The following is a 21,117-nucleotide window of genomic DNA, read 5'->3' as shown; positions in this document are numbered from 1 at the left end:
AGCGCAAACAAGTGGATGTTGTCCCTGACATCTTCCGTCGGCAAGAGGACGACGAAGAGGCTTCAGCAGCGCAGGAGGAATCATTTTTCATCCATGATTCCGAATCAGTCTGAATCCGAAGAGGTGTCGGCCACTCTTCAGCCAGCACAGAAACAACGTACTGTGAGTACTTCTACCCCTGCTTCGAAGCCCGAATCATCGGTTCCCAACAAAAAAACTGCTCACAGGGCCCCACTGCACAAAAGCCATGGCGCGCTCCAATAACATGACTCGGTAGCCTCTCCCACCGGTCCGGCTCTGAAAGTTTAGCCGAAAACAGAGGCCTTTACATCCACTCAGTCTGAGACCACAATACCTCGGTCTTGACACTGAAGAAAAGACTTGTTATTTTGTAACCGAATGTCCCTCCATCGTAGACAGAGCTTCCACCACCAAAATGCTTCATTTTCGGTCTGAAATCTTCTCCAAAGCCAATCCACAAGCAATTTCGTCAAAAGCTCAATCAAGCTGCACACAGGAAGTACCTAAGATTCCAATTTCTAGGAAACTAATATCAATTCAAGGTTCTCCCCTTTTGTAATTACCAGTGCACCTAGAGTATACACAATGTCTGGCAGTATCTAGGGGCAATGCTCAACACCATTTTAGCGTTGGTGTACCCAAACACAGACCGAAGACACAATGATAACATTAATTCTACAGTTTTAAACAGGAACTTGCATTCCTGCCAAAACATTTCTCAGACTTCTAGGCATTATGGCATCTAGTATTCACATAGTCCCACATGCCAGACTTAATATGTGACCACTACAACAATGTCTCTCTCAACAATGGACTCGATCACTGGATCAACTTCACGATCCTGTGTTGGTAAACAGCACCACATATCACTCTCTGCAATGGTGGAATCCACACCATCTATTCAAGGGGGAGTTACAGATGCTTCCCAGCAGGCCAGATGGTTGCCTAGATGTGTTTCCCCAGAGCTCCCGCCGACCAAGCCTAATTCCTGCATAATCCTGAACCATCTGCAGCAATTCAAACCAGCAGAAAGTCGAGAGCTGTCCCTGTTGACTCGCGAAGACCGGACAAAACGACGGGGAAGCGGCGTAAATACTGGAGATGGGTGGACCCGCTGGAGGTTTGTGGCCTACCGGCGAGGGAGCTGCAATTGTGCCTGCCCGCTACAGGTGCTGGTGCCCTGAGACTCGCAGGCACTGAAAGATACGGGGCTGGACGTAGACCGACAGCTGGTAGTGGCACGAACCGAGGCCCAGAGTAATAGACGGAAGCGGCCACAGTCAATGGCAGGCCGCACACTGGAGTGCTGCAGGGCCAGTGTGGTGAGCGCCCGTTAAGGTGGGGTCACTCCCCTGCGAGGAGATAGCACCGGACTTAGTCCGGCCTGAACCCTGTGGCGGCCAGCTGAAGAGGTGTATGGGGCCCTAGAGAACAGGCTAGCGCCGGCTGAGGGGCCCCTCCCGGATCGGACACTGAGGGACCCCGTGGTCGCACTTGTCGGGTGCAGCATGGTTTCCTGGGACCGAGCGACCCCCTGGCGTTCCCGCTGTTCTGGGAATAGAAGGTGAGGCAGGGGCTTGTAGACTGGGCGGACAGAGGCCGGGGACTGAGTGCGGGGGAAAAAGGGATGCTGAGCAGAGAGATTGAGGCCTGCACACACGTATGAATAAAAGCCCTGGTCTCTAGGGTGGTGATGCCGGCCCTCGGCATCGACCCCGATAAGGACAATACACCCCTTGCGCAGCAGAAAATAATGGATAGAGGCCAGTCGGAGAGCAGGCCGTTGCCAGAGCGACATAGCCTGGTTGAAGCACGGTGCTTCCAGCCTGTAATAGAGGCTGGCTGAGGACGGATGCCTGGGACATTGGAGCCATAACGGAGGCTCGCACACACAGAGCTACAAATCCGAGACCTGGCCGTGGTGATGACTTACGGTGTTGTCCCGGAGTGGACGGGGCAGTGCCTAGCATGAGGCTCTTGGCATCAGCCCAGCTGGACCACATCGACCCCAGACGCAGAGGCGAACAGGCGAGGAGCGCATAGAGGTGTATGGGCCAATCTTTGAGCCTACAGGCTTGATGATCTGAAGTTTCTGGCTTTATAAGGGAGTACTCTGCCTATGTTTAGAGTGACACCCTAAATAGACCTGGCTGAAGACAAAGGAGTCAAATCTGTTCAGTCCAATAAAATTGACAATTATGCGCTGCCACTACAATCAGATGGAGCAACAGGGGGCCCGCACCGTCGGCCCTGGCAGGGGAGCAGGGGAGCAGGGAACTTTAACTATGGCAGAGATACTGGCCGAGATTAAGGATCCAGAGAGCTCACCCTCGCCGAGATACACAGTGGTGTTGGAAAAGGACTTCACCGGGCTGATGTTCGCAAAATTTCCGACAGGGTTACAGACACTGAAAAGGTGGTATTAACCCTGCAATCGGAGGTGGCTACCTTACAAACAAGAATTTGCAATGCAATTGGTCTCCCCTATGGGACCTTATATGTATTTAGCTATGCAGCACATTAGCCTGGGTACTGTTTTTTTTTTTGTTTTGAAAAACCTTTATTGCACCGAAAAATTCAATACAAACATGGGCCTACAACCACCAGGGCCGGCCGCTAATATATACATGTTAACATGGAGGGAAAGTAAGCACCAAACTATGTGACACGCCAGGTATGGGAACACATGGAGAGAAATATTGCATTTCAGCGGGAAATGGTATAGTCCAAAGCTCTGTTTTTAATATAAAATCAGTGCCTTTGGTAGTCATATCACTGAAAATAGAAAGATTTGAAACAAGCATTGACATAGCCATTAGGTCTCGCCTTTGGGACCTTATAAGTGTTTAGCCATGCAACAGTTAATGTTGTTGCACCAAGGATATTGTGCTGGATAGCTAAACACTTATAAGGTCCCAAAGGCGAGACCTATTGGCTATGCCAATGCTTGTTTCGTTTAAACTTTGTCATATTGCACAGCAGCACTGCTGCTGTGCAACATGGATAAAGAAACATTGAAAAGCATTTCAGCCATGTTGTCCACATTAAAAGAACATGAAGGGAAATTGTAAAGCTTGGAAGTGTAAACGGGAGACAGATGTTTTTTGGTTGTTAATAAGTATTAATGGGGTAAATGGCACCTCATATGCGGGTGGGGGTCAAATGCGCAGAGAGAAGAGTGTTGCGGAGCCATCGCACCTCTTGTACCAGTGGTACCTGCGCCCTTGGAAATGTGGGGCAAAGACTTGGGGTGGGAAAGGCCTAAGTGTATGGGTTAAATGCAGCAGTGATCTTGGTTGAGTGGGTTTGTGTTGGGCCCGGTGCCACTGTACCGGGTGCATAGAAGGAAGGTGTGGTTTAGTAAGTGTAGTTTCATAGGCTACAGGAGGAGAGATGGGTTCAGGGATGTTGCCTTGCGAAGGAGGTGATAGATGGAGGTGTTACAACAGCACAGGCACGAAGCATATTTTGTAGTTGGCCACGGAACCTGGTACAAAGTGCATGATAGTGCGCAGCGGGGTAGGCAGCGTGTGATGGCCTGTAGTGCTACAGGGAGATAGGCTCCTTGGCTAATGTAAGAAATCTGAAATGAAGCAGTAATAGGCGCTCAATAGCTCCCAGAAGCCTCAAGGCCCTGGTGCAACTGCCCCTACTGCATGAAGTGTGTGTGTGTGAGAATGCGTGTCTGTGTGCGTGCGCAAAGGGCATGGATGGGAGAGGGAGTGGTGTGTTAAAGGGCCCTAGAAGAGTGATGGTGTGTTGTTTCAGAAGGACATGTTCCCATCATTTCTAGGTCACAACGCAGCACCCATTGAATGTTTTACAAAGTGCCAATTGGTGCAGGCAGGGTGTTTGGGGCTGGAGTACAGGTAAGCAGTTGAGTGTTTCGACTCCTGTTTCAACTATGTAAGTAAGCATTCATCAGAGGGGTGTGTATTTTTGGGGCACAGCGTTCCTCCATCTGTGGCGTACAATGAGGCTATTTTCCACTGAATGTAGTTGTGTAAGCTAGGGATGGGAAAGGAAGAGGTATAGGCCTGGTTGTTGTGTAAGGGGGGGGCAGGGAACAACATATCTTGTTAGTTGTTTTTTTATGAAAATGACAGGGTGAGTGACAGAGCAAAGTCCATGCACATGGAAATGCAGGGAAAACTCTAGGGACGGGAGAGGAATATGTTTATGGGTGAAATAAAGCAGCAGTGTGTGGTTAATGGGTGTGTGGGGCACGGTGCCACTGCACCTGCTGCACACAAAAGTTAATCGCCAGTAAGTGTAGTTGCGTTAGCTGTATGCGGGAGAGGAAGACAGAGAGGTGTTTTGTGGATGGGATGCAGCGAGAAGGGCGATGTGTTGGTGTTATCATAGCACAGGCGTGAAATAGGACACTTTGAAGTTAAAAAGGGAACCAAGTACACAATCGTGTGGCAGTCTGCGTTGGAGAAGGTGGGGTGTGATGCTCCTAGTGCAGGTAGGCAGTGGGCTCCGTGGGTCCTGTTTAAAGTTAAAAATGAAGCCTTGGTTTGGGTCCTAGTGCCACTGCCCCTGCTGCACGGCTGTAAAGTACCCCAGTGGGAGTGCAGCTGCAAAGGGTAAGGGTGCAGTGGGTGGGGCTTATGAGGGGCTACAGGAGAGCATTGATGGGGGGGGGGGGTGTTGTCTCAAAAACCTTTACAATGGTTTGAGGTGCCGCAACATGTTTTACAAAGTGCTCTGTGCTTTACCTGGTGTGTTATTAGTTGTAGTGCAAGGAAGGAAGCAGTAAATGTTCTTGATGGGGTAGGGAAGTGGAAGGAAGGCGGAGAGGCATGTTTGAGGGCAGAGAAGAACATACCTTGCTCGGGGGTTTTGTACGTAAAGGGGACTGCGTGAAGGTGCATAATTTGTGTTTTAGAATGGGCTGGAAGGGACTCAAGGATGGGGTGTCATTGGTATAGTGCCCCAAGGATGGGGGCTCATTGGTATAGTGCATAATTCATCAAAAGGTTGAAAGTAAACTCCAGGGTCATAGGGAGCACGCAAAATATCAAAACAATGGCGTCGAAAGGATTACAAGTGCACCAAGGGAGATTGTGAAGCTTTGAAGTGGAAAAGGAAGACAAAGAGGTGCGGGCATTGAGAAAGGCAACAATCGGCATTTGTGAAAACACGTGCACTGATTGCACTCTCATGAAGTGCATCTACAAACAGAACAAGCCCGGGAGTGGTGCGCTCGCGCTCACTCTAAAAGGAATTTTTTTTTTTTTAAAAGCATGGCGAAGGTGTGTGCGTGCGCGCGCAGCCTCTTCTTTGTCAAAGCACATACTCGTGGCGCGCCGCTGCGCACTCCTGCAAGCTGTATGCCGACACAAGCACAAGTATGTGTTTCGAAAAAGAGCTGTACGATGGCTAAAGGTCTCCTATACAGCGCATGCGTGCTGCGTAGGCGAGGCCTAAAAAATATTGTCTACGGGTGCTAATGGAAGACCATTTCTATGGGCTGGAATCTAGAGAATGCTAAAGTGATTCTGGAATTTTACTGACCTCTGCTGGTCATTTTCTATCAAGAAAGTTAAATAGAGAAAGTTGCCAGAAAAATTAAAAAGAGTCCCTCAGCAGAAAGCCATTCTGGTATGTTACTGACCTCTACTGGTCGTTTTCTATCAAGACAGTTAAATAGAGGCAGTTGAACAGGAAAAATAGGTCCCCAAGTTGAAGCAGACCAGTCCTAGGGCTGATCTCCAGAGCCCATAAAGTTCATACACATATAAGTATACACTAAAGTATATACAAGAGGTCTTGAATGCTCGACCTAAAAATGGTAGCTGAACTGCAGACTCAATCTATGCGCCTGGAAGCACGTGTCGAGGATGAGTGTCTACAGCACAGATTATTACTTACCCTGTAAGCATCTGTTGGCATGTAGAGCTGTAGATTCACTGCTCCAACCCTCATGCCCAATAAATCTTGCCTAGGTTGCAGTTGATACATTCTATTTCCTATCTAACGCATGGCCATCTCATTGCTTAAATATACAGCATTCTTACATTCTCACATACCCACAGCAAAACAATCTTAAGATGGTGTTGATGACCAGGCACATTATTACCAAGAGGAGTCGTCGCACAGCCTTGTGACTCGGAAGAAAACATATTGGAACAAAAACAACTTGTAATCATCCGAGCCAAACACAAGATGGCGGGCTTATGCAAAGTGTGTGAATCTACAGCACTACATGCGAAGAACAGATGCTTACAGCGTAAGTAACACAATCCATACTGTTCTTCCCTGTTGCTTTGCCAAGAACTGGCCCAGCACAAGGACGAAGTATGTATGAGCATCCTTAGTGCCAGGTAGGAGACCCCAGAGGTGCAGATTGGGCGACTTGATGCCATTTAAAAAAAACTCAAGACAATTTGATATATGAGCAGGAGTCATTATATGAACTTCTTGGGGAATCATCTAGACGCTCCTCAGTAATTTGTTGTACTGGTTAAGTGTAAAACTGTTGTGCTGGAGACCACATTCGTATGCACACATGCTTTGCTTCAATTCACATTAGTAAGTTTTATAGCTATATTCACCGTCAAGCTTTCCTGCACTAAACACTGTCTCTGTTGCTAGAGTCACAGCATATATCTTGGTGGTGAGCCTTCATTAGCCAGCAAGGTCTACAATACCGTCCAGCATGTGTAGGAAACTTTTTCAAGTACATCTGAGCCCCCTCTCCCCTTTTACAAGGGATGTAAACTGCAGCAGTTGCATTCTCACACCCCAATAGCAGGCTGTGAATCTATCAAAAGTAATAAATCAGTCATCCTGCAATTATCTGATCGTTTCAGGTTGTGTGTTAGCTCCCCCATTTTATGCATACTGGATAGTCAGCCAAGAACATGGTTCACAACTCTTTATCAAGCTCTGCTGCATTTTGTCTACAATGTTGGTGTCCATATTATTGAGTGACCAGGGTCTCCAGAAAATGTAGTAATCTGGTTTGTTGTCAGATTTCAGCTGAAGCCACCTCAGCGCCTCATGCATAATGAAGGTAAACTACTTATGACACTGCCTACTAGGAATCTAACAGGAGCCCATTCCCAAACATTTCATATATAACATGTAAAATTCCTCCTGCAGGCCAACCATGCCTGCTGCTTTCATTATGCCCCTTGAATTGATGGCACTCTACCTCTGTTTATGTCCAAGGGGATTCTAGTTCAACTTTGTCAGACGATTCTCAGGCCTGCATCCCGCAGCAAAAAATGGATCTGATCACAGTCTATTGAGTACAGGTGTCCAGAGAGGGTTTGAAAGTGTTCCATATGCCCTCCTGGTACAATGGTGGTGTCACAGACCAAGCTGGTCTCACCCTAATCATCCTTATTCACCAGCCAAGCTATCGTTTTGACACTCAGTCTCAGCGTGGAGAAAGACTATAACCATTTCATGACTAATTTTATCCAGACTTGTCAAGTCTTGAACCAGGTTGTCTTAGCCTTTTTTGACTCTCCCTCTTGTACAAAGGTTTTTTAGTCATGTTAAGGTAAATGCAAAACTCACAAGTAAGAGCCAGTGTGCCAGGCGGCAAGCTACCTATGGAGTACTTGGTGATTTCATTAGTTTCCAACAGATTATCAGTAAATCTAGGGTCATCAGCAACTTCTGAAAGGGTGAAAATCATCAAGGTTTATAGAGGAAGAAAGTTTGCACCTCTAGTGTTAATGTGTTATCAATGCCATGTGCATCTTTAGTAGGTTGAATTGATGCAGATGGGACAATGTGCAACGTTTTCAGTTCCTTTTGGATGCATGATTGACGTTGAAGCCAATCCTATTGAGATGGAAGCTCTTTCCAACCAGCTCATGAGGTCAGTGGCAGATATTGTTGATCTATCTCGGAGGCAGGTCAGTAATGGAGTAATACAAAAACAAAACACACAGAGAGGGGGAACTGGCAGCTAAAAGAGAAACTGGTCCAGTTCCCGCACCCCCAAGGCCAACATAATAATTACTTTGGGGTAACTCTTGCTAAAGAAAAGACCAGAAGAGCTGGCCTATTTTGGTCGCTGTGAGAGACTGTGAGTCAGACTCACTCACAGGGTAGGTTGGGGATAGAATAGCGCGGATGTGGGGTAATTCCTCCTTTTGGAAAAAGTGCCCTCACACACCCATATGGGTCTCATGCTTCATCATCGGGCATTGCTCCTCGTGGGGGTGGCTCTGCAGTCCTCCACGGGCCCCGTGAGAGGGCTCTTTTTCTGAGTACTTTTAGGAGTAACGCCTCGGTGGTGAGTGCGGGTTTGGGGGGGGAGAAAGGTGAGTGAATTAAAAATTACCACGTTGGTACCCTAAGAAACCTTTATTCAGGAGTCTGTGTGGTAAGGTTAAAACTGATGACAAAGAAGGCCTCTAGAACAATTATATCAGAGGGGTGAGTATTTTCCTTCTGTTCTGTTGTCAGCAAGTGAAAGTGATAGTGGTGAGTGAGTATGTTAGGTCGACATGTTTCACGCCTTTTTAGGTCTCGGCTCGAAGGCTGCGCTTGCGCAGTCTCGGTCCGAGATTTAATGACTTGGAGAAGAGGGGCTTGAACCCGCCCCTCTTCTCCCCTGTTCTCCATTGGCTGGCCTCTTGAATGCTGGCCAGCCATTGGAGAAGAGGTCCGTCACTCCGAACAGGCCCCGTCCTTTTCGGATTCGGGGGCGTGTTTTTTCCAACTTTTCTAATTGTCTCCTCCAGCCAATGGCAAGAGGAGAGAAAAGGAAAACACGCCCCGAATTCGAAACCGCCACTGCGTTTCTCCGAGGCATTTCTGCTTCGCCTCGGAGAAAGGCAGTGGTGTGCTTGTTACATGGTGTGTCTAAGCTTTCTTATTCTCTTTATGGCTGTCTTTCTTGACTGCTTGCCTTGCTCCTTCTGCTCCCTCACTGTAGCCTCTCATTAGTCACCATTCCTTACCTCTTCCCTGCCTTGACACGTTTAATCTCTCAGACTTTCTCTTGCCTTGGGATTTCTCCTTGCCCCTCTGCCCCTCTGCCCCCCACCCCAAACCTTGTCCCCCGATCACCCACTAGGTCGTAGAGGCAGAGTTTTGTTCCTACGCCCTTTCCGCCCTCTGGCTGTTCTGCCTGTATATCTTGCTGGCTGTGTTCTCCTCTCTTCTCTCTTCTAAGTTCTTCCCCTGTGCGTTATCAGGCTCTCTTGGAATGCAGACGGCCGGTCAGTCACACGGTCCCTTCCTTCTTTGCTTTGTGAGAGGTCTGTCTAAATGCAGTTCTAGTAGCCGCCCCCCACCCCGGGTCCCAGGACGTGCCGGCAGGAGCCGGGCCACGGCCTCGGCCTTTCCTACTGCTCTCACCCCAGCAAGAGCCTCTGCCGCTCTGGCCTGTTCATGCTCTGCGGCCTCGTTCTACACAGAAGCCGCGACTCGCCTAGTTATTGTTCCCCAGATGGCCTGCAGCTCCGCGGCGGCTCAGCAGTACCTTGCCTTGGACATATGCGCTCGGGTGTGCTGAAGCAGCAGGCGGCTCAAGGTTCTGGGGAAGGCAAGGAGAGAGGCGTGCGGGCCTGCGATGGTGAGCAGGGTGCAGGCATCTCTCGGCGTGGGTTGAACTGGGGGAGGTTTGATGCCACAGGAGGTGTAGATGTATCCAAGTATGTATGGCTCCGCTTCAGAGAGGGAGTGCAGCGCTGTGAAGCTGGACACAGATGGGGGTAGCGCCTCAGAGAGGACAGCAGGGTTGGATGGGTAGGTTGAGAGGGGTGTAGAGCTACCTGGGTAAGAGGATGGATGGCTTGTTTGTGGAGTGGGGCTCATGGCTCCTACCGTGAGAGACTTAGAATCAAGGGATTTGGCCTCCCAGACTTGAGGGTTCAGTCCTAGGAATGACGCACAGGGCTCTCGGTGGGGACTGATAGGCTATTGAAGAGTGAATAGGAGCGCTCTCTGAGTGAGACAGAGGACGGAGGTCTCAGGCTAGAGGAGTGATTGGAGGCTCAAGCTTTTAAGAGAGGGGTGAAGGACACACAAAGTGGAAGAGAGGGCAGGCGCTCCTGCCCAATGAGTAGGAAGCGGAGCCCCTACGTGAGAGTATTGAGGGTTCAAGCCAGGAGAGTGGGGGTAGGACTACCTGAATGAAAGAGGGGATGGGGCCTCCCTCTTGGAGAGTAGGGGGCAGGGAACCCAGGGTTGAAGGCTCAGTTTATGGCAGAGTACAGACCTACGAGGGTGGGGTCTTGTGATGGAGTGATAATATGGGTGCAAGGAAACAGCTGGTTCAGTCTTAGGAGACAGCGACGTATACTGCAGTGAGTCCAGGGTCCCTGGGGCCCCTACATACGCCAGGATATTATTGTTCCTCCCCGGGCTCTACATCAGAGCAGACACTTTACACCCATAACCCTAGGTCTCTATGCATACTATTACCTCTTACACCCTACATTACCTGATGCACACAGTTCACAATTTCACATTGCATCCTTTCCAAGCCTGCATTCTTTCACCCTGGCAGCCTGCAGTCCCTGTCACCCGTTATCAGTCCGGGACACCTCCCTGTCAGTCTAGGAGGATCACTCTGTTGAGCAATCGGACATCTCTCTCTCACTTTAGGGTCTCCCTACAGCTCGTATGCACATATAAGTTATGTCCTTCTAATCAATGCCGTTTCATCTCTGGCTTTGGACTCTGTTAGTCCGAGATCTCCTCCACCGAAAGACGTGAGAATCTCTTCTCTTTCACTATCAGTTACATCTTTCATGCAGACTTCCAGGAATTCTCTTACCTCACTGTCCTGCTGCTTTCACAGTTAAGAGATATACCAGCCCAGAATTACTCCTACCTCTCTGCCCTACCTCACTGTGCGTCAAAGCATCTTCCCTTTTTGATTCCATCTGCTTCACTCACTGCCCTGCCTCACTACGAGTTACGACTAAACCCTCCTGTGATTTCTCCTACCTCAAATAAGGAATGCGTCCTTCCATGTGTTGTTTTCTTGTCCATTTCTCTGAAAGGAATCTACCTTGAGGCTGTCTCCCACATCACGGTCCTACCTCACTGTTAGTTAAGAACCACACCCTCCAAGGATGTCCCCTGCCACTATCGCAGACAGGGGAGAGGTCTTTCTTAGGGTTGTTCTCACTCACTGCCCTGCCTCATTATTTGTTAAGGAATCCACCCCTCCAAGTCTCTCCCACCTCACAGTCCTGTCTCACAACTTCTCTCTCTCAAAACATCACTAGCTCACAACCTCACAACTTCACTCTCTCGCACTCACTACCTCAATCACTCTCTATCTCACTACCTCACTTTCACTCTCACTCTCTCTTTCACTACCTCTATCTCACAACATCACTCTATGCTTATATATCACTACCTCACAACATCCCTCTCACTCACTCTTTCACTACCTCACTCTCTATCTCACTACCTCACTCTCTATCTACCTCACTCTCTATCTCACTACCTCACTCTCTATCTACCTCACTCTCTCTCACTACCTCACTCTCTATCTCACTACCTCGCTCTCTCTCTGCTAATGCAATAGGTATGACGTATGCAAAAAAAAAGCTAATGCCAATAGAAATGACACTGCCATTTATTTAGGGATACAAAAATGATAAAAAAATAATGAGCAATACCAATAGCTCTACCTATAAGGTTGCCGAGACCATTGCATTGTAAATGCTTGTTTGAGTCCCTAGTGGATCCCGTGGCGTTTTTTCAGGACCGTGCTAGGAGTGCAGAAAAGTTAAAAATAGGAATCTGAGACCGCGACACCCAGTATTCCTATAGTATCTATATACAGGTTTTTAGTCGGTGCAGTGCACCTTAAGGAACGTCCTCTTGGAGTCCCTCGATCCAACCTAAAGGGAGAGAGAAATGAAAGGAAAAAGAAGCGACCCTTCTTTTGAGACGACATAGCACTTATTTTCGTCATGATCAATTAGTGAATATGACTGAGGCTATCCCTGAACTATTAAGTGATTCATGCCCTATAATTAATAAGGCCATGCTTTTCCTCAGCTATTCATGGCCTCAATACCACCATAGTCTGATTAGGACTACAAAGACACCAATTCTTGCACGATTCCTGTGCTGGAAATATGACTTTTTTTTCAGACCTATCACCATTGACTGCCTACCTGTAATCAGGGTAAACCGCACGCATAATCTCAACACTTGATATCAAAACCAAAACTTGGCAGAAAAACCGCTGCATTGTATATGATCGGACATCTCTCTGATATGTCTTGCCCACGAAATACCATCTAAGTTGTACTTTTATTTCTCGCGGTGCCGATGGGTGACTGCAGTCGCTTCCCCCCCCCGCACCAGGAGGAGCAACGCCCAAAAGGAGGAATTCCCCCGCCTCCACACTATTCCGTCCCCAACCTACCCTGTGAGCGAGTCTCACTCCCAGCGACCAAAATAGGCCAGCACTTCTTGTCTTTTCTTAAGGAACAGTTACTCCAGAGTGATTATTACAGTTATGGAGCAACCTCTGGAGGCCTGCAAAATCAACACTGTCTGACCTTTACATGATGACTCAACGGTTTAATGCAAACCTTCATGTTTTATGGCTCTAGTTTTGCTGGTCCTCACATAGATGGAAAAACAGTGGATGGTGGTGATGTGTTCTGTGACAGTCGAACTGAGAAGATATGTTTTGCCCTATAGGAAGCTTTGTCTCCCTCAGTAGCAAGCATTGTGACGCCACAACCAGATGGCCGTGGTGGGAGGTTTCAGTTCTAGAAGGCAAAGTGACTGGGGTGGTACACGTGTTGTGAAATTCCCAAACTCTCTACCGAGGAAGCAGAAAAGTCTAAGCACTGATGTTTTTCAGCTTCCTCTCCTACATAGCAATCTTCTTTGAGACCAAAAACAAAATTTTCATAACTTCACCAGAAATTTTTAATGGTCCAACCCTCTTACTTATAAATGAACCAGAATGCCTTTTCCACAGCCCCTACAAACAGCGTCTAGAAGAATAGACTCTATGGGACATGACTTCTTTCCTTCTGGTAGTCTCTGCACGGAAAATGCCACATGCCTTTTAGGCTGCTTTGACAACGGCGTATGGAAACTAGCAAAGCGGATTGTTCAGTATTAGGAACATGTGAAAAAGCCCTCCTCAAAGTAGGACAACAATGAATTGGATGCTTCCAAACAGATTTTGAAGTGTGGCCTGGATTTTGCAGACACAGTGGGCACCCTTTCACCGTGAGCAGATATTTTTTGATGTGTTCAATGTTTTATTTTTGGTGGTGATAAAGCTACTCCTATGTACATGCCCTTCGATGGTGAGCACTTATTTGGCTAAAAGTCTGACTCTTCTCTGGATCTCTTCAAGAACATCAGAGCTATGGCTACATTTCTAGGTCTAGCTTCCCCAGTGAGGCAGTTCCATAAGCAGAATTTGGCTGTCAAGGAATAGTCTGAAATTTTTGGATCACAGCTGGTCACAGGGCTCCACTGGATGTCCCACTCCTTATGGGCAAGGGGTGGATCTAGGTGATGCAAACAATAGCAGCAGATCCTGTCTCTACCATTTTTCGCTGAATTGGCTGCCTCAAAACCTCTGATTCACCCATCCTCTATTAAGACCTCAACTTTCAGGGGGGTGAGTATAGATCACACATTTTTGCACCAATTTTAGGACTATCATGATGGATTTCTGGGTCACTGTAACCAAAACAGTGTCAATGGAGTGTAATCCACTGATACTCAAGGGGTAAGAGAGGTTAGGGAATGGATACCTCCTCCCAACTAGAAATCTACGATCATAAATGTATCCATCCAAAACTACGCTCTAGAAGTAAAAAAACAAATCCTTACTTGGCGAACGTAGTAGAATTCTCATCTTTAAGTCCCCATGGCCTACATCTCCTAAGAGCTCCCTGAAATGCGGTTGAGGCCACCATAACCTTTAGGAGTCATGGTGAACCCGATGATGAAGCATGACACCAATAGGGTGTGTGAGGGTTAAATAACAAAAGCATTTGCTTTCCTTTCCACAATCTGCGGGGTTAAGCCAAGTAAGGATTTATTTTACTTCTAGAGCGTAGTTTTGGATGGATACATATATGATGGTGGATTTCTGGGTAATCCAGCTAATCTTTAAAGGCGGCATCCTACACTTCCTCTCCTACTTTCTGTGTCGCCCATCTAACACCAGGGTGTTCTCCATGGCATATGCACTGATTTGTTTTTTAAGACAGTTGGCCGCCTGAATAAAGAGGTCATAGAGGCTTTTCCCATAGAAGAAGGGAGCATAGGAGAAGTATGGAGGCCTGAGACCCATTTTGGACCTTTCCATCCCGAGTCTTTAAATTCGGCCGGACAAGTTCATGATGTCCCTGTGTCAGTTCCTGCTTGCCTTCAATGCTGGCCATTATGCGCTGTCACTCGATTTTCCTGGATGCCTATTTTCATCTTCTACTCCTCTCTGTCCACAGATGTTACCTGACGCTCACCTAGGGTTCCATCACTAATGTTCGTGTAACTAACATTTGGACTACAGCACCACATGTTTTCATGAAAGTGCTGACTGTTGTGGCTTCACTGCAGAAGTCTCTAGTACATGCATTTCCATATTTGAACAGTTGACTGGCAAAGGTAGAATCCCTGGGGGAAAGAGAACCTACAGCGCACTGTGACCCCCTGCCACAACTTGGACTTTATGATCAATGACCAGAAATCTCATCTGAGTCCCATACAAAAGCAAACCTTCACTGGAGAGGTGCTGGACATGACCAGCATGGGGCATTTCACTCCTCAGAGGATCGCAGATAATCTAGAGATGATTAAGATGTTTCTGACTTTGACTTGGGTCCTATTTCTGCACATATCATAAGTTCTGGGGTTGATTAGCTACTGCATCTTGTGATGGGTCACACGTCTGATGGTGGATGCAAGTACTGTCTCAGAAAGCAGTGGCTCCAACACCAAGGGAGCCTATTAGCGTGGGTGCAGATCTTCGAGTCAGTCCATTCAGATCAGCACTAGGCAATGTGCTCACCCCCCCCCCCCCCCCCCCCCCGACCCATCCGACCCTAATCTCCTAGTGGGTCTTTCCTTCAGCTGTCCACATGTGCAGGCTGCTGTAGTCACTTCAACTTCCTCTCGCGGCTGGGGTGCCTATTTAGTATAATATCGTTTTGTCTTGGGGAAGTATTATTGATATTGTATTGTCCAGTGAAGACCGTTTTTTTGACTATATGTATACACATGGTCACCATGGATAGGGCCTTGCATTGTAGATATCTGTGAGTTGGTAGGTAATGCACGTGGATTAGGTTATTCAGTTTAACTTGTATGTACTTTGCACGTTTTTATGTTTGTCAAAGACAGCAACCAATAGAAGCATACACTGTACAGTAAAAATGTGTATGATCTGATTCAGTTACATAAATGTCTTCAATATATATTGCGGTACAAAAGGAGGTGGTGATGGACTGAGCATCAGATCCAATCAAACACTCACACCCAGTCAACAGATCTGGGTTTAATCCATCACCGTTCTTTAGCCCACTCTGCCACCCCAGTTCAGACATGGCCATATGCAAATCAGTCTGACCCTGTGCCTCATGGGAACAGTCCAGCCTGAACTGCCAAACCATGCCTTCCCTGGACCGGAAACAAGCTTCCTAGGACCGGTTTCTGGCATTTCAGCCGTCTTCAGCCAGGCTTGCTTGAATCCAGTGGCAAAGTGAGCAAGGGACTCACGTCTGAGCATACCCTGCCAACTTATGGCGAACAAAGCGGTACAAAAGGAGGTGGTGATGGACTGAGCATCAGATCCAATCAAACACTCACACCCAGTCAACAGATCTGGGTTTAATCCATCACCGTTCTTTAGCCCACTCTGCCACCCCAGTTCAGACATGGCCATATGCAAATCAGTCTGACCCTGTGCCTCATGGGAACAGTCCAGCCCGAACTGCCAAACCATGCCTTCCCTGGACCGGAAACAAGCTTCCTAGGACCGTTTTCTGGCATTTCAGCCGTCTTCAGCCAGGCTTGCTTGAATCCAGTGGCAAAGTGAGCAAGGGACTCACGTCTGGGCATACCCTGCCAACTTATGGCGAACAAAGCGGTACAAAAGGAGGTGGTGATGGACTGAGCATCAGATCCAGTCAAACACTCACACCCAGTCAACAGATCTGGGTTTAATCCATCACCGTTCTTTAGCCCACTCTGCCACCCCAGTTCAGACATGGCCATATGCAAATCAGTCTGACCCTGTGCCTCATGGGAACAGTCCAGCCCGAACTGCCAAACCATGCCTTCCTTGGACCGGAAACAAGCTTCCTAGGACCGGTTTCTGCCCGAACGGTGATGGATCAAACCCAGATCTGTTGACTGGGTGTGAGTGTTTGATTGGTTCTGATGCTCCGTCCATCACCACCCCCTTTTGCACCGCTTTGTTCGCCATAAGTTGGCAGGGTATGCTCAGACGTGAGTCCCTTGCTCACTTTGCCACTGGATTCAAGCAAGCCTGGCTGAAGACAGCTGAAATGCCAGAAACCGGTCCTAGGAAGCTTGTTTCCGGTCCAGGGAAGGCATGGCTTGGCAGTTTGGGCTGGACTGTTCCCATGAGGCACAGGGTCAGACTGATTTGCATATGGCCATGTCTGAACTGGGGTGGCAGAGTGGGCTAAAGAACGGTGATGGATCAAACCCAGATCTGTTGACTGGGTGTGAGTGTTTGATTGGTTCTGATGCTCCGTCCATCACCACCCCCTTTTGCACCGCTTCAATATATATTGAGCAGCATTACACAGTTCACTGTACAGCAGAAGAATGAAAAAATATTTGTAGTTTGATTCAGATTTAAGGATTCAGTAATTGCTTTACACATATATTTGAAATGGTACTTCTTTTCTAACGCCTCTTTACTCTTTCATAATTTTAGGCCCAGTAGTTTATATCTTGGATCTTGCAGACCGGTTAATATCCAAGGCTTGTCCTTTTGCTGCAGCTGGAATAATGGTAGGATCCATATACTGGACAGCTGTCACATATGGAGCAGTTACTGTGATGCAGGTAAATAGCTTTATGGTTTTCATTTGTTTTTTTGTATGTTTCTTCACATTGCGTCTCAATTTATGGTGCCTCATCACATTTAACTGTTTCAATAGTATATTACATTACACATTTTCATATATTTTGTGTGTATTTATATATATATATATATTTATATTTATATTTCACTCCACTTATTGTTAAGCCATCTATAGCTTGCACCCAACCATGCACTGCTTACGTCCTCACATATTGCATCACTCATGACACCTTGAATACCCTCATTGATAACATCACTCATTAAATTTAAAGAACATCATAGGTCAAATTCCTATTGAGAACTGTGGCGCCCCTCCCCCCAATTATTTTTTAGAGAAACGCGGTGATGGGAAATAAGCGTTTGTGGAGTGTTTGATACATAGTCATGAGTGATGTAATATCCGAGATTCTACCTATGTCAGTTTTGTATAACTTCCAATGTCAATGTTTTTTACTTTTAAACTGCTTTTTCCTTCAATTACTAAGGTGTTGTTGTTTTTAGGTCTCGCTCTCGAGACCTATTGTCGCCGAGATGCCTCTCAAGGGAGACAGAGCGGGGCACGCGCAGCGATAGTGATTGGGGTCGGGGTCTGTGGACGCGCTTCTGAGACGCACTTGCGCAGACGCACACACCCTACCGCTGCCGACCCCCCCCCCACCGCATCCGCGGCTGCCTAACGCGCGCACACACACCTCGTTTTGAATAGCGTATAGAGAGATTGGGCCACCGTGGCCCCGCCAGATGACTAACTGGAGCCGGGCCTGGTGTAATCAGGTCAGCGACACGGCGCAGGGCTCTGTGCCAAAGAGACAAACACATCGAAAACACCTCGGTAAAACCTCTCCTTTTGTGAGAGCAGTCTGTGCTTGCTGCCCGGGACTTCTGCAGAAGGCCCCCCTCCCAGGCTGCGGTACTGTCCGTTTGTACCATTCTGGCGCTCAGAAAAACAACCACTTATGCTTAAATTTTTTTTTAAAAAGTACACCGTGTCCCGTTCCAGACATTCCTCGCCTCTTACTGAGAACTCCAAAAATAAACGTGTTAAAAAGAAGCATTTTAAAGAGTCGTCCCAGGACGCCAGCCCGCCCCCACAAGTCCAAGAATGGACACATTTACAGAGAAATATCCGCGCCCTCATGCTGAGACACAGCCCCCCCTCCCCCAGCGGCTGTCCCTGGCAACGCTCTCGCCTCAATGTACATTAAAAACACCCGGCTCGGGAATTCTAGCGCTCTACGAGCATTGCTGACTGGTCCCAAGCGCCTCGAGGGGAGATAAACGCTACAGTCCCCCATACACTCACCAGGCCTCAGGAGCAGCGTGGGCACAAGCAGGACCCGTTGGCGCAGCTCTGGAAGAATCCCCTGCCAGCGGCCCGGCTATATTTATGAATTATATGCTGCTCCCCCTCGCCTCCCCGTCTCCAGACGGATCGTTTACAAGTGCCCACATGCTCGTGCCCGCGATCAGCCGTCCAAGAACACGGACACGTGCACGCGGATGTCTCACCCTCCGCCCCGCCCGTTCACAAACTCTCACTTACACACAGTCTTTCTACACACTACCCACCACCCGCCTGGTGCACAAGAGTCGGGCTTGCACTTGTGCAACAGTGAAAACATTTAGGGTGAAACGCTGACGGGGGTGCTCGTCACAAACTTTAGGGAAATTCCATCCTCCTTTTATGAGTGCATTACTCCGCAGGGCTCTAAATCCAGTCCTGAGTCACTCGGATATAAATCTTCTGTCAGTGGGGGGGGCATTCCTTCCACATTTGTGCAAGTCTGGGACGCCACGTGCTGCAGGGTTTATTAATTATTATTATCAATCATCACTTTCCTGCTTAGGAAATATTCAGACATTTAGTCTTTCCAAAAGAAATGATGAATCCCTTATCAGTGAAGAGGAACCCTCTAAACTGATTTGGGTGCTGGGGAGGAAAATGTTTTCCCAGTGATAAAAATAAAACAAACAAGCATTGGCAAAGCCAATCGTTCTTACTATGCCAGTGATGTACAGACAACGTGTTAGAGACTTTTAAAATGCTTCGACCGGCCATGTTAAAAAAAATAAAAAGTATACATTTTTATACTTTCAAGATGGCTGCTGCATTGGGGGACAGGACACGCTGAACATTCCTCGTCGCCACTGTTGGCTCTGGCAATGGTGGAACATTTTTAAAATCTCCTGGCATTGACAAAGGTAGTAACGGGGCTACTGTGGAGCAGGAGAAGAGTGATGAGGAAGGGAAAGAAGCCTGGCAAATGGGGTAGAAAGAGGGCAACTTCCAGGGCATCACCAAGGCCTCCATTCTGTGCCTGGAGGACCACCAAGGAGTACTGAAGGGAGGGTCTGGAACAACGAGGAGCGAGGGAAAGAGCACAAGCAAATAAAGAGCAAGAGATGACGGTGACGTAACAAACTAAAGCAAAAAGAAAGTAGTTCCATGACATCAGCAGTGGAAGAATACTCCTCATCCAATCAAAACCAATGGTACGCAAACTATGCTTCTGAGGGGTGGCACGGGTCAAACAGGAGAAGGAGGAAAGCCATCCAGTTAAGAGAAGGGAACGGAGACTGTCGAGTAACCCATTCTATCAAGTAACGTATGACGCAAATCCACTCTGGGCCGCAGTACACAGAAAACTGCCCTCATCAGTGTGCCGGAACGCACTGACCTTAGGGTCAGGATCCAATGAGTGATCACTCTTCCGCCATGACAGTACCTGCCCTCAACCATTGGCAATAAGTATATATTGGCCAATACTAGAAAGAGACGGGGCCTGTGGAGTGCGACAAGTGAGGAAATAGACTCCTCTGAGGACTGACATCTGCAGATCGAAGGAGATCTCTAAAAATGATGTGAGATCTCTTAATATTCTGCCATGAGTCGATCCTTACGTGCAGTCTCTGGGTCCCATGGAGATCTGGTCCTGGGACCAATCTATCATTCAATCCATCCATCCATCCATCCATCAATCAATCAATCCATCAATCATTCAATCAATCCATCCATCCATTAAACCATCCATCCATCAATCAATCATTCAATGCATCCATCAATCAATCCATCAATCAATCCATCAATCAATCGAATGAATTAATCAATCCATCAATCAGCATTTGTAAAGTGCAGCACAGCCACCCCTAAGGGTTTTTGGGCTCTGAGGGTGAGGTGTCCCTGGCAAAGAGCCAGGTCTGGAGCTTCTTCTGAAGTCCTCTAGGGTGGATGCTGTTCAGCGATGGAGGGGCAGGCCGTCCAGGTCTTGAGCTTCTTCTGAAGTCCTCTAGGGTGGATGCTGTTCAGCGATGGAGGGCCAGGTCGTCCAGTTCTTGAGCTTCTTCTGAAGTCCTCTGGGGAGGATGCTGTTCAGCGATGGAGGGTCCGGTCGTCCAGGTCTTGAGCTTCTTCTGAAGTCTGCCAGGGAGGGGACTTTTCAGCGATGGAGGGGCAGGTTGTCCAGGTCATGAGCTTCCTCTGAAGTCTGCCAGGGAGGGGGCTGTTCAGCGATGGAGGGGCAGGTCGTTCCAGGTCTTGAGCTTCTTCTGAAGTCCGTCAGGGAGGGTGTTGTTCAGCGATGGAGGGGCAGGTCGTCCAGGTCTGGAGCTTCTTCTGAAGTCCTCTAGGGTGGATGCTGTTCAGCGATGGAGGGGCAGGTCACTCCAGGTCTTGAGCTTCTTCTGAAGTCCGTCAGGGAGGGGACTGTTCAGCGATGGAGGGGCAGGTCGTCCAGGTCTTAAGCTTCCTCTGAAGTCCGTCAGGGAGGGCGCTGTTCAGCGATGGAGGGGCCGGTCGTTCCAGATCTTGAGCTTCTTCGGAAGTCTGCTAGGGTGGATGCTGTAGGAGAGTAGGATCTGCCTCTTATTGTTACCCCCACTTTTTAGGTCTCGCCTGACCCAGCGCATGCGCTGGTCTGGCGAGACTTATTGAGAGGGCTCCAAAAAGTGCTACCAGGCCAGCCTAGAGCTACAGTGCATGTAGCGGGCGCGCACGCCGCGCTTTGCCGCGATTACTTTCACTTTAGCGGCCGCTTTGATGTTTGATCGTGATCACTTTTACT

General features: G+C 48.1%; 1 protein-coding gene across 1 annotated transcript in view; it reads left to right on the top strand.

Moving 5' to 3' along the window:
• MARCHF5 (membrane associated ring-CH-type finger 5) overlaps positions 1–21,117 on the top strand; it is a 259,605-nt gene that overhangs the window by 54,379 nt on the left and 184,109 nt on the right. Inside the window, exon 3 of the mRNA XM_085606154.1 lies at positions 16,907–17,037. Within this exon, the coding sequence (XP_085462280.1) occupies positions 16,907–17,037 (131 nt within the window). The remainder of the gene's footprint in view (positions 1–16,906; positions 17,038–21,117) is intronic.

This window comes from Triturus cristatus, chromosome 1_2 (genome assembly GCF_964204655.1).
Source record: "Triturus cristatus chromosome 1_2, aTriCri1.1, whole genome shotgun sequence".
Lineage (NCBI taxonomy): Eukaryota > Metazoa > Chordata > Amphibia > Caudata > Salamandridae > Triturus > Triturus cristatus.
Note: the sequence above shows the minus strand (reverse complement) of the source record. Positions and strands in the feature narration are given on the sequence as shown.